Below are 20,820 nucleotides of genomic sequence, written 5' to 3' on the forward strand. Positions count from 1 at the left end.
ATCATTCCCCAGTCTCTCATCTGAGCAGGGTTGTTCAGAGTGCTCACTGGTATCACCTGGTGTGAAGGCCTCCTCTGCAAGTATGTGTGTGTGCTCAGAACCAGGCTGCAGTGATGGTAGGAGACACAACACCGGTGAGCAGGGCCAGAAGAAGCAATGACGTGTTGCTGTGGAGTTGATTTTGAGTTAAGTTTTGGTCATTACGATTTTAGAAGCCTTTCAGTGATTCCAAAATTTTCACAAGCCTCACACTGAGTTGTGGGACCCGTTGAATTGCAATCCATAGAGAAATGGGAGCCACCTGTAAACAACCTATATCTTCATACAACCCCTGGTCTGTCTTCATTCACCATGTCTTGCAGCTGGCACTTGGGGAAATCATGGCTGATGTCACCAGTATCTTCCACATCCCTTCGCTGTGCTAACATTTACACATACCTAGTATTTTTTTAATCTTCAAAATATTTAAATCTGCCCGGCGGTGGTGGTGCACCTTTAATGCCAGCACTCGGGAGACAGAGACAGGTGGATATCTGTGAGTTCGAAGCCAGTCTGGTTTACAGAGAAAGTTCCAGGACAGGCTCCAAAGCTACAGAGAAACCCTGTCTTGAAAAACAAAAAACAAACAACGACAAAAAAAATTAAATCCAAGAAACAAAAATAAAAACGTTCTGAGCCCCAACTCCCATCCCCCATCACTGCCTGACTCCAGTCTTCTTGTTCAGTCAACCTTCTGGAAACATCTGGGTAGGTTTGCTGCTTCTCCTTCCTTTCTTTTTTTCTGGCCTCAGCCTCTTCAGACTCCCTCCTCTCTCTGTTTTCCATCAGACCCTGCTGCTAGAGGCCCCCAGAGGGCCCTGGACTGGCAAAGCCTCTCTAACTGTCTGAGACATCATGTGTTGAGGACACACACATTCCCAGCTCTTCTCACCTCGTCCCACTCAGCCCACCTCACTCCTGCACTAGGATTCAGCCTCTTGCTTGGCCCGCCCCTGGATGAACTTTTCATATCCTTCAGCAAATCCTACTGTCAGTGGCAGCTTAGCGCCCACCTTCCCTCCATTCCTCTCTGTATGTGGTATGCAGGCCAGCCAGCCTCCTTTCAGCCACCCCAGCCACCATGCAGCAGCCCAGGTAAATTTGTGCCAGTGACCCACAGCCCAGAGCCCTCCACCCAATCCTCTAAGGCCATTTTGTGATAGTCCTTAGGCTTCACCTGCCCATAAGTTCTTCCACCACCTTCCCATGATTAGGCTAGAAGCCCTTGCTCTCTTACTCCAACACCTGTTTCCTGTCGTAACTCCTGTGTTCTTACATCTGCGTCCCTCTGTTGAACACCCAGAAAGCATGGGGCCTAGCACACGTTCCTCAAAACTGGGAGTTTGTAGACACAAAGTGTTCCCGGATGACAAAGCACAATTCAGACGCAGAAAAAGCAGGTCAAACTCTGATGGTAGTTCCCGAGCGAGCAGGGAGCATCCCAAGACGGATCATTTTGTGAGCCCTTTTCTTCTCTCATACAATGTGGGTTTCGGGTGAACTGAAATTATCCTAGTGATGGAGCAGCGCTCGGCTGTGGCCAGGGTGAAGGGCAGAGAGCAGCTGGGGAGTTGGGTGCAAGGTGCACTGGAGGCCAAAGTCTGGGACAGCCAGCTCCGCAGGACTGGACTCACCTTTGTTGATGTCAGGAGGAGAAAGTTGCGGACTGGGTGTGCCCTGGACCATGTGTGTGTGTGTGTGTGTGTGTGTGTGTGTGTGTGTGTGTGTGTGTGTGTGTGTGTGTGTGTGTGTGTGTGTGTGTGTGTGTGTGTGTGTGTGTTTGCTTTATTCCAATTCGGGGACAGTTAGGTGAAGATAGAAACTAAGGGTGGAGAGGAATTTCCAGGAAACGAAAGCGAAAGAGACATTAACTCAAAGCAAATTCTGAGCAGCTTTGGGCAACCCGGCAGTCGTGGTTCCTGACCAGCCAGGATGGCAGCATCCGGCCCGTTCCCGCTACTGGTCGAGGGGTCTTGGGGCCCCGACCCCCCAAAGACCTTGATCAACAAGTTGCAAATGTACTTCCAGAGCCGGAAGAAGTCCGGCGGAGGGGAGTGCGAGGTCGTTCCACAGCCAGGGAGCCCGGCGTCCTTCCTAGTGCTCTTCTCCCCGGAGGACGGTGAGGGGCGCGAGGGCGAGGGGGTTACCCCTCGCGGGGTTCCGAGCCACGGGTGGCTGGCCCAGAACTCGGCTGCAGCCCGGTGGGAGCGGGAGACCCTGGGAGCAGAATCTGGGTAGCAAGCGCATCCCAGAGTCCGGTTCCCCCTGCTCCTCCAGGCGCTTCCTGGAACTGTGAAGCTTCCCGTGCTTGTCTCTCTCTCTCACTCTCTCTCTCTCTCTCTCTCTCTCTCTCTCTCTCTCTCTCTCTCTCTCTCTCTCTCTCTCTCTCTCTCTCTCTCTCTCTCTCTCTCTCTCTCTCTCTCTCTCTCTCTCTCTCTCTCTCTCTCTCTCTCTCTCTCTCTCTCTCTCTCTCTGTCTCTCTCTCTCTCTCTCTCTCTCTCTCTCTCTCTCTCTCTCTCTCTGCCATTCTTTCTTTTTCTTATTTTAACATTACTGTTTTTATTATTCAAGCGGTGTAGGAAAAGATAAAGAAACTTGGGTCAGTTAGCATGGCAGGATTCTGGGGACAGGGTGTTTTTGGGGGCTGAGCTTGAGGAGGGAAAAGCCCCAAAGCTCTTGTCCCACAGCCTGGGGGTCTTGTTCCTGCTTTGTTCTTCATCTCCAGGGTGGCCTGAGGTGGCTGTGAGCTTTGATCCGAGGTGGGGTGGGCGTAGGTGGGAGTGGGGTGGGGTTTCCCTCATCGATGGAAGGCCTCCCGGACAGTTGAGCAGCTGAGTGTCCCCCACTTCTGTCTGCAATCTGCAAGGGAGGCCCAGCCTTGCCTGCTTGTTCAGGTGGGTGAGCTGAAGCCCCAGACCTGCGGCTTCCGGAAGGCCACCATTAGTTCCCACCTGAGATTTTGTAGACCACGGTCATCCTCAGAATACAGACAGTTCCTCCTTCTTGTCCTTGGATTTGGAGAAACATTTGGGCCAGAGGAGAGGCAAGGAGGCCAGAGGAAGTCAAGGCTGTAGGCAAGGTAACAGGTCCAGCAGAGAGTTCCAAGAAAGAAAACTGAAAGAAAAAGAAGGCACAGACACAGGTTTTCAGAAAGCCTAGGCTGGAGGGCAGGAGAGACCTGCATGGCACTGGCCCTTTCTAGAAAGCAGGCCCTGTATTGTCCTAGGTTTGATTTCACCAGGGAGTGCTTGCTAGACAGCTGGCAGCAGAACCTGTTTTCTCATCATCACTTTCCCTAGAGCAGTGGTTCTCAACCTCCCTAATGCTGTGACCCTATAATACATTTTTCTTTTCATTGCTACTTTATATCTGCAATTCTGCTACGGCTATGAATCATAATGTCAATATCTTTTTTTCTGATGGTCTTAGGCAACACCTGTGAGAGATCATTTGATTCCTCAAAAGGGTCACTACCCACAAGTTGAAAATCACTGTAGAGGGTTAGAGGTTCCCAGTTTGATTCCAGGGGTCAATGCCCCAGTAGACATGGCCTTTATGGAGTGCGTTCTTCTCTAGAGCTGTCCTCAAATGTTGGTCGAATGTTGGGGGTACAGACTACTGCATCGTGGTCACAGGGAGGGTGGGGTAATTAGACACAGCCCCAGCTCTATTCTAGACAGTTTAGAACAGTGAGTGTGGGTGAGAGGAATCAGGTGCCACCAGCCCTCTGCAGTGACGGGACGTACTGAAGTTTGAAAAATCTCTGTTGTTTATTGAGACCCCTAAGCCAACAAAATGGAGATGTATATAAGATATTGGTAGTATAATGACACACAGCATAGGAAAATATGGTTGTGATGATACAATTCCAGTTCTAGCCTTCACAGCAGATCCCTGGGCAGGTGGGTTGAAGGTTGAGCTCACAACCCAAAGGTCAAAGGCAGATCTGTGCTCAGCTCTCCCCTTGGGGGGGTGAAGGTGGGCTGGGCAAGGGTGAGTGCTCCCAGCCCACAGACCCCCTCCTCTCCCGGGTGTCTCAGGTGATACCTCTCATTTCATAGAAGACTAGGTACATGAAAATGTAGCATTGTTTATGGGTCAGTCTTTAGGGCAACTAGAATTTCAGTTCACTTTCAGTTTCCTATCTGAGGCACCACATCCTCAGCAGTAAGCCAGCTGGAATTTCCCTGCTGTCCTAGGGCAGCATTCCTTTCCTGTAGAGGCCACAACTCCTGTCTCTGAAGTAGCCTGAGCAGGCATGACTTTATTCATATAATTCTACAATAGCCGACCAGCAACACCACCCACCCCCACAGAAATTAGTGTATACCAGTCAGTAATGGAAGATCTCACTCTTGTAGGTTAACTGGATTTGTGTACTGTTGAGTATGTATGTCTTTTGTGTTAGGACATTGAGCTACACTCTCAGATCCAAACTCAAAACCACTGTAAACCCCATTTCACATGGGCACACTTTATCATACTTTCTAGTCCCAAATGGGCTCCTGTTTATTATGTGAGAGCCTAGGTAATCTTGAAGTAAGGGAACTAATTTTCTTTTTCTTTCTTTCTTTTTTCTTTTTTTCTTTTTTTTTTTGGTTTTTCGAGACAGGGTTTCTCTGTATTGTTTTGGAGGTTGTCCTGGAACTCACTCTGTAGATTAGATCAGGCTGGTCTCAAACTCACAGAGATCTGCCTGCCTCTGCCTCCCGAGTGCTGGGTTTAAAGCGTGCGCCACCAATGCCCAGCGGAAACTAATTTTCTTTTTTCTTTTTTTTTTCTTTGGTTTTTTCCAGACAGGGTTTCTCTGTGGCTTTGGAGGCTGTCCTGGAACTCGCTTGGTAGTCCAGGCTGGTCTCGAACTCACAGAGATCCGCCTGCCTCTGCCTCCCTAGTGCTGGGATTAAAGGCGTGCGCCACCAACGCCCGGCCGGAAACTAATTTTCTTTAAAAAAAAATTGGTCAGGTGTTGGTGGCTCTGAGCTCATCAGACTAGCTGACCATGTGAGAACAGGAACCCAATGTTTAGCTGTAGCTGTGAACAGTAAGACTCTGGTATCTTTCTCCTTGACCTGTTTGCACTATTTTCTAGCTGGCCACGCCCCTCCTATTCTGTTTCAGGTCTCCTCTATGATGGCCACGCCCTTCCTGTTCTCTATGCTGGCTACACCCCTTCCGGTTCCTTTTCTTTCCTGTTCTTCTCTATGATGGCCACGCCCCTCCTGTTCCTTCCCTGTTCTCCATGGTCTGAGTTACACTGGTTTTCCTCTACTTTCTCTGGCTGCTGCTTGTGATGCTTACAATTTACATTTTCATAACTCTTCATGTGATTGACAGCATTCCTTGAAAACACTTTCAGTGAGGGAAACCTCAGCTCCAGAGGTGTTTGTTTCTTTATAGCTACTCAGCTAGTTTGTGGGTGAGTTGGAAATCAAATGGCAAATCTTTGGATTCTGGTCAGTTTTCACAATAGTTCAGCTGTCCGGTGCTCTAATTCTATTTTTGCAAAATATCTTCTATTCCTTTTTTTTCTTCTCCCTTTACTACTAAGTATGGGTTGTTTATCATTGCAAGCTGAGGTGTTAGTTGAAATGGCTGGACTCCCAGTCATTCTGATAATGGCCAACTGGGTCACCTCTCTAAAACATGGCTTTCATCACACCATGTACCCAGTCATCCCAATATTTATAAGTATTTCTACTTTCAGTGCCTACCGAGTACAGTACAGGTACAGTACTACTAAACTCTTTATATTTCTTCAATGTAATACGTTTACTGGCTCAAAAACATTCCTGATAAGCTCATTAGCCAATAAGAAGACTGGGGGCTTTGTAAGTAGAGTTTGTTTAGCAGGATGCTAACAGTGTTCACTGGAGTTCCATTGCTGTGATAACATATCTGAGATAATTAGCTTGAATAGAAGAAGGGTCTATCTGGGCTCAATGGTTTTGGAGTTTTTGGTCAACAGTCAGTTGGCCTGCTGCTTTTGGGCCAATGGCACAAGGAGTACACCCTGTCGAGAACTCTTGGCTATGAACTGATTAAGAAGGGAGTAAAGGGCTAGGGTCCCAGGATCACCCCCTCTCCTCTGGCAGAATCTGACTTCCTCTAGGCCCCACTTCTTAAAACTTTCAGACCTCCTGTTAGACTAAGAGCTGGCAACTGTGTTTGTAATCTCAAGGCCCTTGGGGAACACTCCATATCTAAGCTAAAGCAATGAATATTAAAAAGTAATCCTGGGGCTGGAGAGATGGCTCAGCGGTTAAGAGCACTGACTGTTCTTCCAGAGGTCCTGAGTTCAATTCCCAGCAACCACATGGTGGCTCACAACCACCTTGAATGAGATCTGGTGCCCTCCGCTGGCATGCAGGCAGAAGACTGTATACACAATAAAAAAAAAAAAAGTAATCCTGGCATGGCAGTACATGCTTTGATCCCAGCACTTGAAAGACAGGGGTAGGCAGATATCTGTGAGTTTGAGCCATCCTGGTCTACAAAGCCAGTACTTGTCTCAACAAAAACAAAACAAAACAAAATAAAACTACATCAACAATGCCCCAGTAAGTTTAGGGGCAGGACAATGGGTCCCTGGGTAATATAGTTTGCTGTGTAAATGTGAGGGCCGGAGTTTGACTCTCCAGTACCCTCATAAACAGCTGGCCAGGGCTACATGTGCCCAGTGTAGAGAGCAGAAGTGGGCAGACACCAAGAGCTCCCTGGCCAGCAAGCCTAGCCAAAAGGGCAAACGTCAGGTTCAGTGAGACACCCAGTCTCTAGAATGGGAGGCAGAGTGATGGCGGGAGTCAGCCAGTGTCCTGCTGTGGCCTCCATGAGACCAGGGATGCACACCCCTCCATGTGTGCCACCTGTACACAACATGAATAATGCACACAAAGTAAGTTTAAAGGTGAAATTCAAATCCATCCAGTAAGTTTTCCTTCTTTTACAAGAGCTTGCTTCTTAGGGGACTGGCTGAGCTGCTGGCTCAGAACAGTGAAATCTGTGGAAGTCAAGGACTGATTGTGTAAGTAAAGATTGCTTGCAGTTTGGCTTAGAACTTTTTTTTTAATGTTTCAGTTCGTCAGAATGTTCTGGAGAAAGAAAATCATGAGTTAGTGTGGCAAGGAAAAGGGACATTCAAATTAACTGTCCGGTTGCCCGAAGACCCAGATAAAGCCTCAGTCTCTAAGGAGGCAGTTCCAGAAACGGTAAGAACACACGGTGTTGTTCCAAGGTGTGGGACTCCTCATGATGAAATATGGTGAAGATGTGCTGAGTGGGGTGGTACTCACCTTTAATCCCAGCACTTGGGAAATTGAGGCAGGAAGATCTCCATGAGTTCATGGCTAGCCTCATCTACATAGTGAGTCCAGACCAGCCAAGGCTACATAGTGAGACTGTGTCTCAAAAAGAAAAGAAAATTGGCTGGGCGTTGGTGGTGTATACTTTTAATCCCAGCACTCAGGAGGCAGAGGCAGGAGGATCTCTGTGAGTTCGAGGCCAGCCTGGTCTACAGAGCAAGTTCCAGGACAGCCTCCAAAGCAATACAGAGAAACCCTGTCTTGAAAAACCAAAAAGAAAAAAGAAAAGAAAAAACGATAGATGAGGGCTAATTCACACTAGCATAAGAATGGTGGCTGGAACTATGGAGGGAGGCAGGTTTGTAAACAATGAAGAAGCGGTCATTTTCTGACACTTTTGGCAGAGTGAAGATTTTGGAGCTGCAATAATAATAAATTTGGGATGTCAAAGTTTACATCTATTTGTTCTGACTCCTTTATAACCAGAAGCCTGCCGTTTTGTTTTCATCATCTTGAGAGACCAGCAGTGCACATGGTGTTCCCTCAATTGTGAAGAAGATTGCCAGGGACCTCTTTGAAGCACATGCCCTGTGCTCATATAATAAACATGAAATAAGTGCCAACTGAGGGAAACCATGGCTACCCTTGGCATGAGCTGGAGACTTTTGTGTGTGTTGCATTTCATCAATGATTGTTGTGACCAGCAAAGAAGACACACTGTGATGTGTAGTCTCAGTTCCATTCACCAGCCCCTTAGCCAAGTGTGTCATTATCATTTCAATTTATAATTAGCTTACATCTCCATCTGGCCCAAGAAGTGTTTTATTTATTATATGAAATTATTTGTAGTGGTGCACGCCTTTAATCCCAGCAGCATGCAGGAGGCAATGGAAGGCAGATCTTTGTGAGTTCAAGGCCAGCCTGGTCTACAAATCAAGTTTCAGGACAGCCAGAACTGTTACACAGAGAAACCCTGTCTGGAAAAAACAAATAAACAAAATCAAAGATACAAACAAAAAAGAAATGATTTGTGTATTAATGCTGTCTTACTGTTTGGGTTTTAGGAATCCAAGATAAAAAAAGATGCTGCAAAGACAGGTAAGTCTCAGCTAAGAAGGCCGTAGTGTTCACCAGGCAGTTTGTGTTTATTAAACAAGTTGCTTGGAAGATCGCTCTAGATTCACAGTACACAGGACCTGCTCAGCTTGGAGTGTCTAGAGTTGCATCATCTTTCCAGTCTCAGTCAGATGTGTAGGAAGCATTCATTCCCTGTGGGAGCACCTTCACCTCGTCAGGCTCCCATGAGAGAAACAGGACCAGCTCTCTCTGGTACTGGGAGATTGTGTGCAGCTGAGGAGAGAGGAGGAAGGCCTGGGAGGTGGTGATGGACATTGTGCTTGGGTGGCCACTTAGCAAGGACAGGGCATATAATAGATGCTTGCTGTGTGCCTCTCTGGGTAGCAGCGCTCTGCAAACACTTAGTGTATCTTAGGTGGACCCCAGCTTCCCAGCACCAGCTCTTCCTTCCTCATCCGCTGCAGGGAACAGCCAGAGGTGGGTTCTCCTGGTTTACTAGTGAGTGGGCGGGGCCATTTCCTGCCCCAGACTTAAATGAAGGAGCAACTAATACTATGTTTATAAAGGGTACCAAATGAAGAACTGTGCTGAGTAAGACAAGCAAGAGCAACCAAGAGATGCAGACCCCCAAGTCTGAGAGAAAGGAATTCTTTCTTCCCTCCATCACTCTGCCTCCGGGTCTAGAGACTGGGTGTCTCACTGAACCTGACGCTTTCCCTTTTGGCTAGGCTTGCTAGCCAGGGAGCTCTTGGTGTCTGCCCATTTCTGCTCTCTACACTGAGCACATGTAGCCGTGGCCAGCTGTTTACGAGGGTTCTGGAGATTCAAACTCTGGCCCTCACATTTACACAGCAAGCTTTCTTACCCACTGAGTCATTCCTCATTGATACTGTTATAGTATTAATCTTTAAACTATTATTTTGTAAACTGGGCGTTGGTAGCACACATCCCAGCACTTGAGAGGCAGAGGCAGGGGGATCTCTGAGTTTGAGGCCAGCCTGATCTATAGAGTTCCAGGACAGCTCCAAACAATACAGAGAAACCCTGTCTCAAAAAAAAAAAAAAAAACAAACAAAACACCAAACACCCCCACACAAAACCACTATTATTTTGTTTAGCATGAATGTGTACACACTTCAAATATCCGGCTTTTCTCCAGTGAGGCCAACCATAGTTCTCTAATTCAGTGAACATCTGATGAGCTTCAGCTGTATGCCGTGTGCCAGCAACACAAAGATGAAGAAAGCCGTGCCTTGCTTTTAGAAGCCCGGTTCCATAATTACAGTGTAGTACTCCAGAGGCATATGTGAGGGACGATGTCCATTCCTCAGAAAGACAAAGTAGAACAAAGTAATGAATTAGTGATAACAACAACAACAAAACCAATGCTACTTTTTAGTTCACTGACAATAATAACAACAAATATCCAACAATACATTTTAGGCTTATTTATTCATCTATCTATCTATCTATCTATCTATCTATCTATCTATCTATCTATCTATCTATCTATCTCTCTATCTCTCTATCTCTCTATCTCTCTATCTCTCTATCTCTCTATCTCTCTATCTCTCTATCTCTCTATCTCTCTATCTATCTATCTATCTATCTATCTATCTATCTATCTATCTATCATCTATCAGGTTTTCAAGACAGGGTTTCTCTGTGAAACAGTCCTGGCTGTCCTGGAATTCACTCTGTAGGCCAGGCTGGCCTCTTACTCATGGAGAACAGCCTGCCTCGGCCTCCTGAGAGCTGGGATTAAAGGCATGTGCTACCACAAATGGCTACATTTTAGTTTTTAATTCACTAAAGCAAAATCTCCCCTATTCAAGATTTCCTTTCAGTGGAGTTAGCCAAGAGGCAGGAAGCCAGAGGAGAGGGGGAGGGTGTCTCAGGATAATTTACTTAATAAAACCATGATTCAATACCTTACACCTTTCATTGTCATTTCCAATTTAATCAGATGATTTGCATATAACAGATTCTCCCAGTGACAGATCAGAAAAAATGGAAGATGTACCCACAGAATGTGAAAATATTTCCTCCATGGTGGCATTTGAAAATCTGCCGGAGAAAGTGAGTGACATAGTGCTGACCATCCTAGTGGAGAATATAAGTGGCCTCCCCAGTGATGACTTTAAAGTGGAAGTGATCCGAGATTTTGGCGTGGCTGTGGTTACCTTTCAGAAGCCTATAGGTGAGTCCTGGGAGGGTCCCTATCCTGGACTTCTGTCCACCAGACCCCAGGATTTGGGACATCTCTGAAAGTTTGACTCTTTGTTGTAGTAAGTAAATGAGGCCTCAGATTTTGGAAAAAGAAACAAATTCATTTTGAGATCCAATTTGGGTATCTCTAACAGACTGCCCTTTAGTATATGATTGTTTGAGTGGGTGGCGTTGAGTAGGGTGGGGAGGGAAATAGAAAGTCTAAGGCGATTCAAAGTGGAGGGGTTTGAACTCTCACTTTATGTCCCCCAGAGGAGTTAAGACTGACTTGTTACCATGCCACACTTACTGGAAGCCAATGTTGCTAAGGAAGTTATCCTCAATGCTTGCCATAAGGCAGGCACTTGCTAAACTCTGCATGTGTTAACTTATTCATTCCTTTCAACCACCCCTCGATGTTGCTGAGAGATGGAGGAACTGAAGTTGATCCCCGGCATCTACTCCCCATTTTCCTACCATTTTACCACACTTCTCCTTGGTATAACCCTTTCATGGTCATACATGCAGAGATGAGGGAGCCCACTTAATGAGGGAAATGAGCGCTCCAGACAGCAAAATGGAGGAATGGGCAAAGGCACGCCAAGTCTGAGTTTGATCCCTGGGACTCATACAAGTTGTCCTCTGACCTCCAAATGCACACACACACATAAACATGAAAAAGAAAATGGTTGCTTCGGTAAGTCATTGTCACAATCAAGACCCAGCTCTACCTAGAACAGGGCAAATTTCCAAATCCAAGCCCTCATGTCCCATGGCCATGGCAATGGGATGTCAGTCAAGCTCACAGGTGCTGTGGTCAGAATTCTAGCCCTGCCACTTAACTATGTGTATGAAGCTGACCAAGTTATTATTTTCTCTATTCCTTATCCACTCATCCATAAAATGGGGATGATCATACTTACTGTGAAGATTAAGTGAGATGATACTTAACATAGTACCTGAAGCATAGTAAGGATTCAGTAAAGGACACTATTATTATTTCAAGTTTATTTTTATTATGAAGGGAAATTTAGAGATTTGTTTATTTTATGTTTACGAATACTTGACCTGCACATCTGTATACCACATGCATGCAGGGCCTGCAGAAGTCAGTAGAGGGCATTGATTCCCCTGGAGTTACAGACAGTTGTGGGCTTCCAAGTGGATGCTGGGAACCGAGCCACAGTCCTCTGCAAAGGGGCCAAGTACTGTGAACCTCTGAGCTGTCTCTCCAGACCCATAAAGGGAAATTTAAATGTAAATAATCTTGCTCTGGGGATTGACATGTGAAGCAAGCTTGTTTCTAACTTAAATTAAAAAGAAAAAGAAAAAAAGAAAAGATGCATACAGGAAAAAGAACGAAAAGAATAAAAAAGAAACCATCAAAAAAAATCTTGTTGTTCATGGAACAACAATCTCGAATACACACTGTGTTAGCTTTCTGTTACTGCACCAAATACCTGGGGGAATCGGCCTCCAAAAAGAGAGGTTCATTGCATTTCACAGTTTGGGTGGCTTCAGTACATGATCTAGCCCTGTTGCCTTGGGGCTTATGTTGAAGCAGATGTAAAATTGTTCGTCCTAATGACCGGAAGGGAGGGAGAGATGAGGGAGGGAAGGAGGTGGGGGAGGAAGCCAGGGTCATTTTGTCCCCTCCCTCCCCACACAGTGACTGGAACATTTCCCTCAGGTCTCACTTGTTGAAGGATCCAGTACTTCCCCATAGCACCAAGTTGAACACTAAGCCTAAATTTAACACGTGAGCCTCTGGGACAGTTTCAATCTAAACTATAGTCACTGTTATGAGCCAAGCACCAGTTTAGTGGCTGAGACACAAAGATAGATCTTGAAACCATAGTTCCCTCTCTAGTGGAGCCCAGTCTGGGAGGAGGAAGGAGACATGTGTACAAATGAATAATGAAGATGAAAGAGAAGTTGTCTCTCGGCTGTAGTAACCTGGGGAGGCGGGAGACAAGAACCTGCATAGTTGTGCTCACCTGAGTGTGTCCTTCAGCACTGTCACCTGAGCCTTAGAGCGTGTTCTGAGGGGGCTTCCGGAGCTGAATGCTCTGGGCCACACCGCCTGTGAAGTCCTCGAAAGCCTCCCTAGGGGGCACCAAGCTTGTTCATGCTGCCATTGCTCCCTCCTTCTCTTTGGCGGCCCCCCACTTTAATCTTCAAATTAGAGACCATATGTAGATCATATACACTCGGAGTCTGAGTCCCAGTTTTATCTGTTCCTTATTGGATCTCCAAAAGACAACTCATTTGTGTTCAAGATCAACACCTTCCCAGTGATACAGAAGCCAGGACTTGTATTCATTTCCCAGATCCCACCCAGCACAATGATTGGCACATCGTAGGCCCACCATCTACCCTATTAATTTAAAAGAGATAGTTAAGCTGAAGGATAAATAGAACCCTCTGGAAAAATGGAGGAGGGCTGTAGAAATAGCCCTATTTTGGTAGCATGGTTCAGTTTGATCCTTAGCATCACAATAAAACAACAGCCCCTCCATCTCCCATGTTGGAGAAGAACATTTTGGACATGGGCATTGCAGACATGGGCATTGCAGACACAGGCATTGCAGACACGGGAATTGCAGATATGGGCAATTGTACATGCAAGGACAAAAGAAGAGAACTTTAAAAACATGACTAATTGTTTCTTTTTTTTTTTGGCTGGTTAGTTAGTTTTGGTTTTTTGAGACAGGGGTTTGTTTTTGTGTGGCCTTGGCTGTCTGTGAACTTGTTCTGTAGTCCAGGCTGGCTTCAAACTCATGGAGATCTATCTGCTTGTCTCTGCCTCTCAAGTGCTGGGGTTAAAGGCATCTCCTGCCATCACCTGGCTCATGACTAGTTTTTTTGTGGTAACAAGAAAATGTTACCACATTTTGAATGTGCTACTTGGATATGTGTTTGGAGTCACTAGCCTGGCTGTGGATGTGGGTTCCTACCTGTTGACATAGTGGGCATCAGGGGTCTTGAGACAGTGGGGAGAGGGTGGCATTGTAAGGAGTGCAATCAGGAGGGTTGGTCAGTTCGGTGGCAGAAAATACAGCAATTGGCTAGTTCCCCCTTCTCACTTGTAGCCAAGCCATTTCTTCTATACCACACAGAGATGTCATCAAAATTTTCTCACTTTATTTTTGTTTTGTAGATACCAAAAAATTTATTACTGATTGTATCAGTCACCATACAAACCGACAACTTCAGCTTGTCCCAAAACTTCTGGAAACAACAAATGTAGTTAGGGTGGAAAACCTGCCTCCTGGGGTAGATGACTTCCAGCTGCAGCTCTACTTTGAAAACCCTTTCAACGGGGGTGGGAGAGTCGCCCATGTTGAATGTTTCCCGGAAGAGAGTTCAGCGCTGGTTGAGTTTTTGGACAGCAAAGGTAATGTGTCTTGGCCTGCTATCCTGGACATAACCTGGATGTTTGGCCATTTCAGCTGTTACTTAAATCCTCGTGCATTTGTTAGTCTGTCAGAAGTGGCATCATTTGGATTTGGTGCAGAATGAGAGCAGCAGGGCAGGCTCTGGCGAAGCAACACAAGCTGATGAGAGACAAGGGAGAGCGTCTCACGAGTCCCACCTATGACTGAAAAAGTCACCATTCTAGGAACTTGTGACACAAGGAAATAGAGCTGTGTTTTGATTCCCAAGTTGTGGTAAAGTTGGACTTGGAAGCACGTATAGTTCTACAGAGGATCTCTAATTCTCCCTTCTGCTGCCCCTGTGCTGACGCAGGACATAATGGGGCAGGCGGTGTCTCATAACCTCAGGATCGAGACTGGAATCATCTTCAATGGTTCTTGAGTCAGATAGACTTGAGGACTGCCTGATTCGTGTTCATTGGCTTTGTGACCTTTAACCCTCAAACCTTCTGTTTTCTCACCTATAGTGTTAGCACATTAGGAGTTACCTCAAGCGTGCTGTGAGGAGTAAATGAAATAATCCATGAACACTGCTTGGTGTGACGTGGTGCTGAGTCCAAGCTCTCGGTCACTCAGGCTATCCAGTCTCTCTGGAGCCCTGTGAGATCCTGCGCCTCTGAAGGCCACATTCTTTCCCTCAGGCCTGAACCTGCCCTAGGATGGAGTCCTTTACTAGGGTATTACAGTTTAGCATCTTTCTACCATGGATGCTATTTAAATCCATGTTGTTGCTATATTGACTCTATTCCATGCAAATACTACTTACACTTGCCTAATAACTAAAACAATGTGGGGTGAGTCCTGCAGCAAGAGAGAGAATGAGAGCATTCACCCAGGGGTGGGTTGTGGTGGCTGCCCTGGTACACATGACGGACAGGAGATTATAACCGGGAAGGCTTTCCTAAATGTGTCCCCTGGGGCTGGGCTGTCCAACAACTGTGAGAATGATTTTGATTTGGTATAGGGGCAAGAACATGGAGTCTGGGTTGGCTCACTCTGGCCATTGCTCAGATACTTCCCTTGGTTTATGGAACCCTGACCATTCCCAGCCTTAGCTTTCTCATCTTTAGTCAGAGTATAATAGAATTTCTACCTGACAAGGCCAGTGTCAAGATTAAAGACATTAAATCAGGTAAAGCCCTTGAAAAAGTGTGTACAATTATGCTTCTCCTGTGAATTTAAGTTGCTATGAAAGGTAAATTCTGGGACTGGACACGAAGGGACAGATGGTAGAATGGCATGCCCAGAGGATTAAAACATTCTTTTTAAAAATAATTTATTATTTTTCTTATTTTATGTGCTTTGGTGTTTTGCCTGCATATACATCTGTGTGAGGGTGTTGGATCACCTGCAATTGGAGTTCTAGACAGCTGTAAGCTGCTGTGTGGGTGCTGGGAATTGAACCCTGGTACTCTGGAAGAGCAACCAGTGCTCTTAACCACTGAACCATATCTCCAGCTCTTAAAATGTTCTTTGTGTTGGTACAAACAGCAGCCGCATGCTTGTATCCAACTTAGTATCTGTTTCTTTTTTTATATATAAAGGATTTTTTTAATGATTTATTTATTATGTATACAGTGTTCTGTGTGCTTATAGGTCAGAAGAGGGCACCAGATCTCATTACAGATGATTGTGAACCACCATGTGGTTGTTGGGAATTGAACTCAGGACCTCTGGAAGAGCAGCCAGTGCTCTTAACCTCTGAGCCTTCTCTACAGCTCCCAGTATCTGTTTCTTATTGTGCCACATACATCAATGACATCAGAAAAACAACAGAACAAAACATGATTTCAGTGTACAGTGGTTAGGTATAAAGTAAATATTGCACTAAATAAAGTCTGCCTTGTTGTAGTTAGCATGTATCAGTTCATGGCTGAGCATTCTGGAAATGCTACCTTTGAGTTCTACAAAAATCAGAGACTTTCATCCTCTAGAAAGTTTGTTTTGCTTTGTGTTCTTTGGAAATGCATGTCATTGAGATTATGCTATTTATTTTGCTTTACAGTGTTAGACACCATTATGGCCAAGAAACACAGCTTCAACAAGATGCCACTCTCTGTCTTCCCCTATTATCCCTCTCTGGGCACAGCTTTATATGGAGAGGAGAAGCCATTGGTCAAGCTCCCAGCATCTTTCCAAGAGTCACTGGGTCTTCCTTTGTGGAAGTTCTTTCAAAAGAATAATCATCTCATCGAGGAGATAAATGACAAAATGAGACACTGTCACTGTGAGCTAATGTGGTCTGAAATCAATGGCACATTGACCATCAGACCTGCTGCCACCTTAGCCAATCATAGACCAAGCATTAAGACCTGGCAGAGAGACGCATCCAAAGTGCTCTCTGCCATCAGGTCTAAATATGAAATTAAGGTGTTTGAAGTGTATTCGCCAGTGTGGGACATCATAGGGCATGAGTTAACAGATGACAGGGTTTTGATTGAGTTTGACAAGGATAGTCTCACCATAGCAGGAAAATCAGAAGATGTCCAAGACATCAGTCAGAAAATCAAGGAATTAATAGACAGCACCACGGAAAAGGTCAGAAAGGAGGAGCAGAGTGTGAAGGAGAAAGTGGCCATTTCTCTGGGGAAACATTTTCTTTTGGAACACAGTGGCTTTCTGAAGAATCTAAGCAAAGAGTACCCAGAGATGGAGATACATTACGATGCTGCCACTCAGCACCTGTGCTTTAAGGGATTCCGTGTAGATGTGTATAAAGTAAAGTGTGACATCCAGGAAAAGGTGTATTCCATGTCTCAGAAAGACATCCGGGTTCCTTCTGAAATCTTCATGTTCCTGCAGCAAGTAGACAGTCAGGAGTTCTCCAAGACTCTTTTTGAGGCACAGAAGATTCTCGCCACATATGAGCTGAAGGACAGAACTCTTCTCCTGACAGCCTGTTCTTTCAGAGCCCTGGAAGAAGCAGAGAAGCAAATTCTCGATGCCTTAAGTTATAAGCTCATTGAAGTTGAAGACAAGGAAGTTCTTAGAGGTAATGTGTGGAAAAAGAAAATTCACCCTCTGCAAAAGAGATACATCTCCACCGCAACCATTATAATAAGGAACGAACTAACTTCAGGAATGCCGGCTGAGGTCATCGTTGCGGGCTGTGTGAGAGAAGTAAATGAAATCTATAGCCAGCTTTTTGTGTTCTTGGAAAACAACATGAAAATTGAAAGACTGGTTGAAATAGAATCACCCTTGATTATTGAGTATGTAAAGACAGACAGGAAGCTATTCTGGCCCAAAATAAGGAAGGCAAATGTGCAGGCAAGTTTTAAGCTGGAGGAAGAATCAAAAGGCATTTTACTAACTGGCTCTAAAAGCAAAGTTCTGGAGTGTGTGAACATGGTCAAGCAAATCCAGGATTCAGCCTGCATTCAAAGATTCCAGATCGATAAGCCTGGTGCCAGGCACTTCTTCCAAGACAAAGCATCGTATTACAAAACTGAGATCAGACGCCTGTATGGATGCGTCATTGAACTCCAGGAGGGTGGAGATGAGGAGAAAGGCAGCCTTAAGGAGCAGAAGTGCCACTTACAGAAGGACATAGCCCCTGGAGTCACGCTGATAGTACAGCAGGGAGACCTGGCTCAGTTTCCTGCCGATGTGGTAGTGAATGCAGCAAATGAGAATCTGAAACACATTAATGGTCTCGCGAAAGCTCTCTCAAATGCAGCTGGCCCTGAACTTCAAGCAGAATGTGACAGAATAGTACAAAATAGCGGCATGGTCTTTACTGGCAATGCCGTTATCTCAAAATCAGGCAAGCTCCCTTGCCGTCATGTCATCCATGCAGTAGGACCTAGGTGGAAGGGAGATAAGGCCCGGGAGTGTGTGAGTCTGTTAAAAAAAGCTGTGGATCGAAGTCTCACTTTAGCTGAGGAGTACAAGTGTCAATCCATAGCCATGCCAGCCATCAGCTCTGGAATCTTTGACTTTCCCTTAGACCAGTGTGTGACAACTATTGTTTCAGCCATCAAAGACAACTTCCAACGTAAACCACTCAGACGCACCTTGAAAAAGATTTATCTGGTGGACATATCTGCAAAGGTTACTGGGGCCTTTGCTGAAGCTGTAGAAACTGCATATAAGGCCACCCTCTCCCGCACTGCTTCCTCACCCAATTTAGGAGCCTTAGAATTGGTACCACCTGGGAAAATGCCACAGGGAGAGGGCTGTCTGCTGGTGTCACCAGAAGGCCTGAGAATCCAGCTGGTGGAGGAAGGTGTGCAGCACGCAAAGGTGAGTGTCCCTGTCACCACCAATGTGCTGTGATGTCACTGGCCTGTGCCTGCTTTATTGAGGGCCAAAGAACAACAGGGTGGAGGGAAAGGACCAAGGAAAATTCCATGTTCTCCTGCTCGGGCCTTCATTTCCCATAGATTCTGGATTGCCATATCACTCAGGAGTAGAGATCAGATGTGTCTAAGAACTGAAAGGGCACTGAGAAAGGTCACCCCATCCCAGTGACTGTGGTCCACAGCAGGAGACACTGCATTTCTCTCTGCATTTTCATCACTGTCCATCTGTCCTGTTTGGTCTTCTAGGGTTGGCTTCTGTCAGTTACAGGTGTGGAAAAGAGCCTAGGGAACACAGAGGACAGGAATCTGTCCAAAGTCATGAGCAAGGGTGAGCTTGGGGGCTGGAGAGGATGAGGGAGCTCAGTTCCCATCTGGGGGTCCTTTGTGAAGAAGGAGTGAGTGGGTGGGCAGGGGGAAGGTCCAGATGCTGCGATCATGTAAGGACAATTCTTGTTTTGTGTATTTGTTGCAGGAAGCTAATGATTTTTGGATAGGCTAGCAGCTAGAAAGCCCCAGCAATCATGTCTTAGCCTACACACACAACACACAACACACAACACACACACACACACACACACACACACACACTGGGGATACAGGCATGAGCAGCCACTGCTCCTACCCATTGTGTCACATCCCTCAGCACCAGAGAGAGAGAGAGAGAGAGAGAGAGAGAGAGAGAGAGAGAGAGAGAGAGTGTGTGTGTGTGTGTGTGTGTTTAGCTAGGCATGGTGGCACATGCCTTTATTTGCAGCACTTGTGAGATAGAGGCAGGAAAATCTCTATGAGTTCAAGACAAACCTGGTCTACATAGAATTCCAGTCCAGCCAGGGCAACACAGTGAGACCTGTTTTCTTTCCCTTCTTCCTGAAAAGTACTTAATACCCTTTCCAACACAGACTCTACTAATAAGAACTATAGCTATCTGAAGCAGGGCAGGTTAATGCCTGCTTCCTGACCAGTAGCTTCATTTCTCTCTAGACTGTGTCATCCTCCAGTGAATGTCTGTCCCATCCTTCTGTTTGCTTCAGGAGGAGTTGGGGCTCAGGGTTGAATGAACTGCCCTTTCTGCCTCTCAGACTGCTCTGAGCATTTTGTTGTTACTGTTCTGCTTTTAAAGACAAAGGCTTGGTTGTGGCTCAGTTGGTAGAGCACTTGCCTAGCAGGCATGAAGTCCTGGGTTCAGTCCCTTAGCACTGTATAACCCAGGTGTGGAGGCACACATCTGTAAAAGCAGCATGAGGGAGATGCAGGAAGGAGGGGCAGAGACTCACATTCCTTCCAGCCCCTACAGTGACATTTTTAGCCAGTCCTTAAAAGCTTTGTTTAAAGACCAAAATCAGAGTCCTAAATTATGACCACTGGGTGTCACTTGTTCCCACTACCTTTAAACAACAAACAGTTGAATATGCTGGCTATGATAATAGATGGAATGAACTAGACATTGTGACCCTGTTTGCTTTGAATTGTTTTACAAGAAAAAGTATCTCTAAGTTCTTGGTGTACTCGGATCAGCAGTGATACAACTGAAACTTAAAAAAATGTGTATTTATTTTTATTTCATGTGAATTGGTGTTTTGCCTGCATCTGTGTCTGTATGAGAGTGTCAGATCTCCTGGAATTGGAGTTACTGACAGTTGTGAGCTGCCATGTAGGTACTGGGGATTGAACCCCAGTCCTTCGGAGGAGCAGCCAGTGCTTTTAACCACCAAGCTATCTCCCTAGTCCCACAGGCTAAGCTGAGGAAAACTTTTTTTTTCTTTAAACAGTGTTATGTAACTCACAGTACCCTTCCTTCCTTCCTTCCTTCCTTCCTTCCTTCCTTCCTTCCTTCCTTCCTTCCTTCCTTCCTTCCAAGAATAAATCATGTTTTTAAAGATACAGTGTTCTGCTTGCATGTATCCCTGCAGGCCAGGAGAGGGCACCAGATCTCATTACAGATGGTTGTGAACCACCATGTGGTTGCTGGGAATTGAACTCTGGACCTCTGGAAAAATAACCAGTGCTCTTAACCTCTGAGCCACCTCTCCAGCCTCACAATTCTCATTTCAAGTGGGCACAACAATGGTTTTTAGTATATTCACTAAAAATACACATGGAAGGTCTTGGTGTTGGGACTATGTTGGGGCAATCCTTGTACTATGAACGTGTGTGTGTGTGTCTGTGTGTGTGTGTGTGTGTGTGTGTGTGTGAAACCATTATCATGCAACCATACCTGCAATTAACATTAGTGAACTTTAATCCCACCAGAAATTTGTGCCCACTAGCTGGTATTCTTAATATATCTTCTGATCACTAGCTGTTATTCTTAATATATCTACCTGATCACTCCACCTTCCCAGCTCTAGATAGCATCTATTCTATGCTGTTGTTTTGTCTGTTTCTTAATTTCCTTTTTGAGACAGTGTTTTTTACTACACAGGCCTGGTTGTCCTGAAGCTTGCAATGTGGACC

General features: G+C 45.7%; 1 protein-coding gene across 2 annotated transcripts in view; it reads left to right on the top strand.

The window, feature by feature from the left end:
- Positions 1–1,811: 1,811 nt before the first annotated feature.
- The window catches only part of Parp14 (poly(ADP-ribose) polymerase family member 14), a 29,849-nt gene continuing 10,840 nt past the window's right edge, over positions 1,812–20,820 (top strand). The window contains exons 1-6 of one of the 2 annotated variants that reach the window (XM_040750853.1): positions 1,812–2,158; positions 7,117–7,247; positions 8,405–8,438; positions 10,384–10,617; positions 13,786–14,022; positions 16,068–18,307. In XM_040750853.1, the coding sequence (XP_040606787.1) occupies positions 1,972–2,158; positions 7,117–7,247; positions 8,405–8,438; positions 10,384–10,617; positions 13,786–14,022; positions 16,068–18,307 (3,063 nt within the window). In that variant the 5' untranslated portion in view covers positions 1,812–1,971. The remainder of the gene's footprint in view (positions 2,159–7,116; positions 7,248–8,404; positions 8,439–10,383; positions 10,618–13,785; positions 14,023–16,067; positions 18,308–20,820) is intronic. The other variant, XM_040750854.1, reaches the window with a different exon arrangement.

The sequence above is a fragment of the Mesocricetus auratus genome, unplaced genomic scaffold (assembly GCF_017639785.1).
Source record: "Mesocricetus auratus isolate SY011 unplaced genomic scaffold, BCM_Maur_2.0 Super-Scaffold_100008, whole genome shotgun sequence".
NCBI classification, from domain to species: domain Eukaryota; kingdom Metazoa; phylum Chordata; class Mammalia; order Rodentia; family Cricetidae; genus Mesocricetus; species Mesocricetus auratus.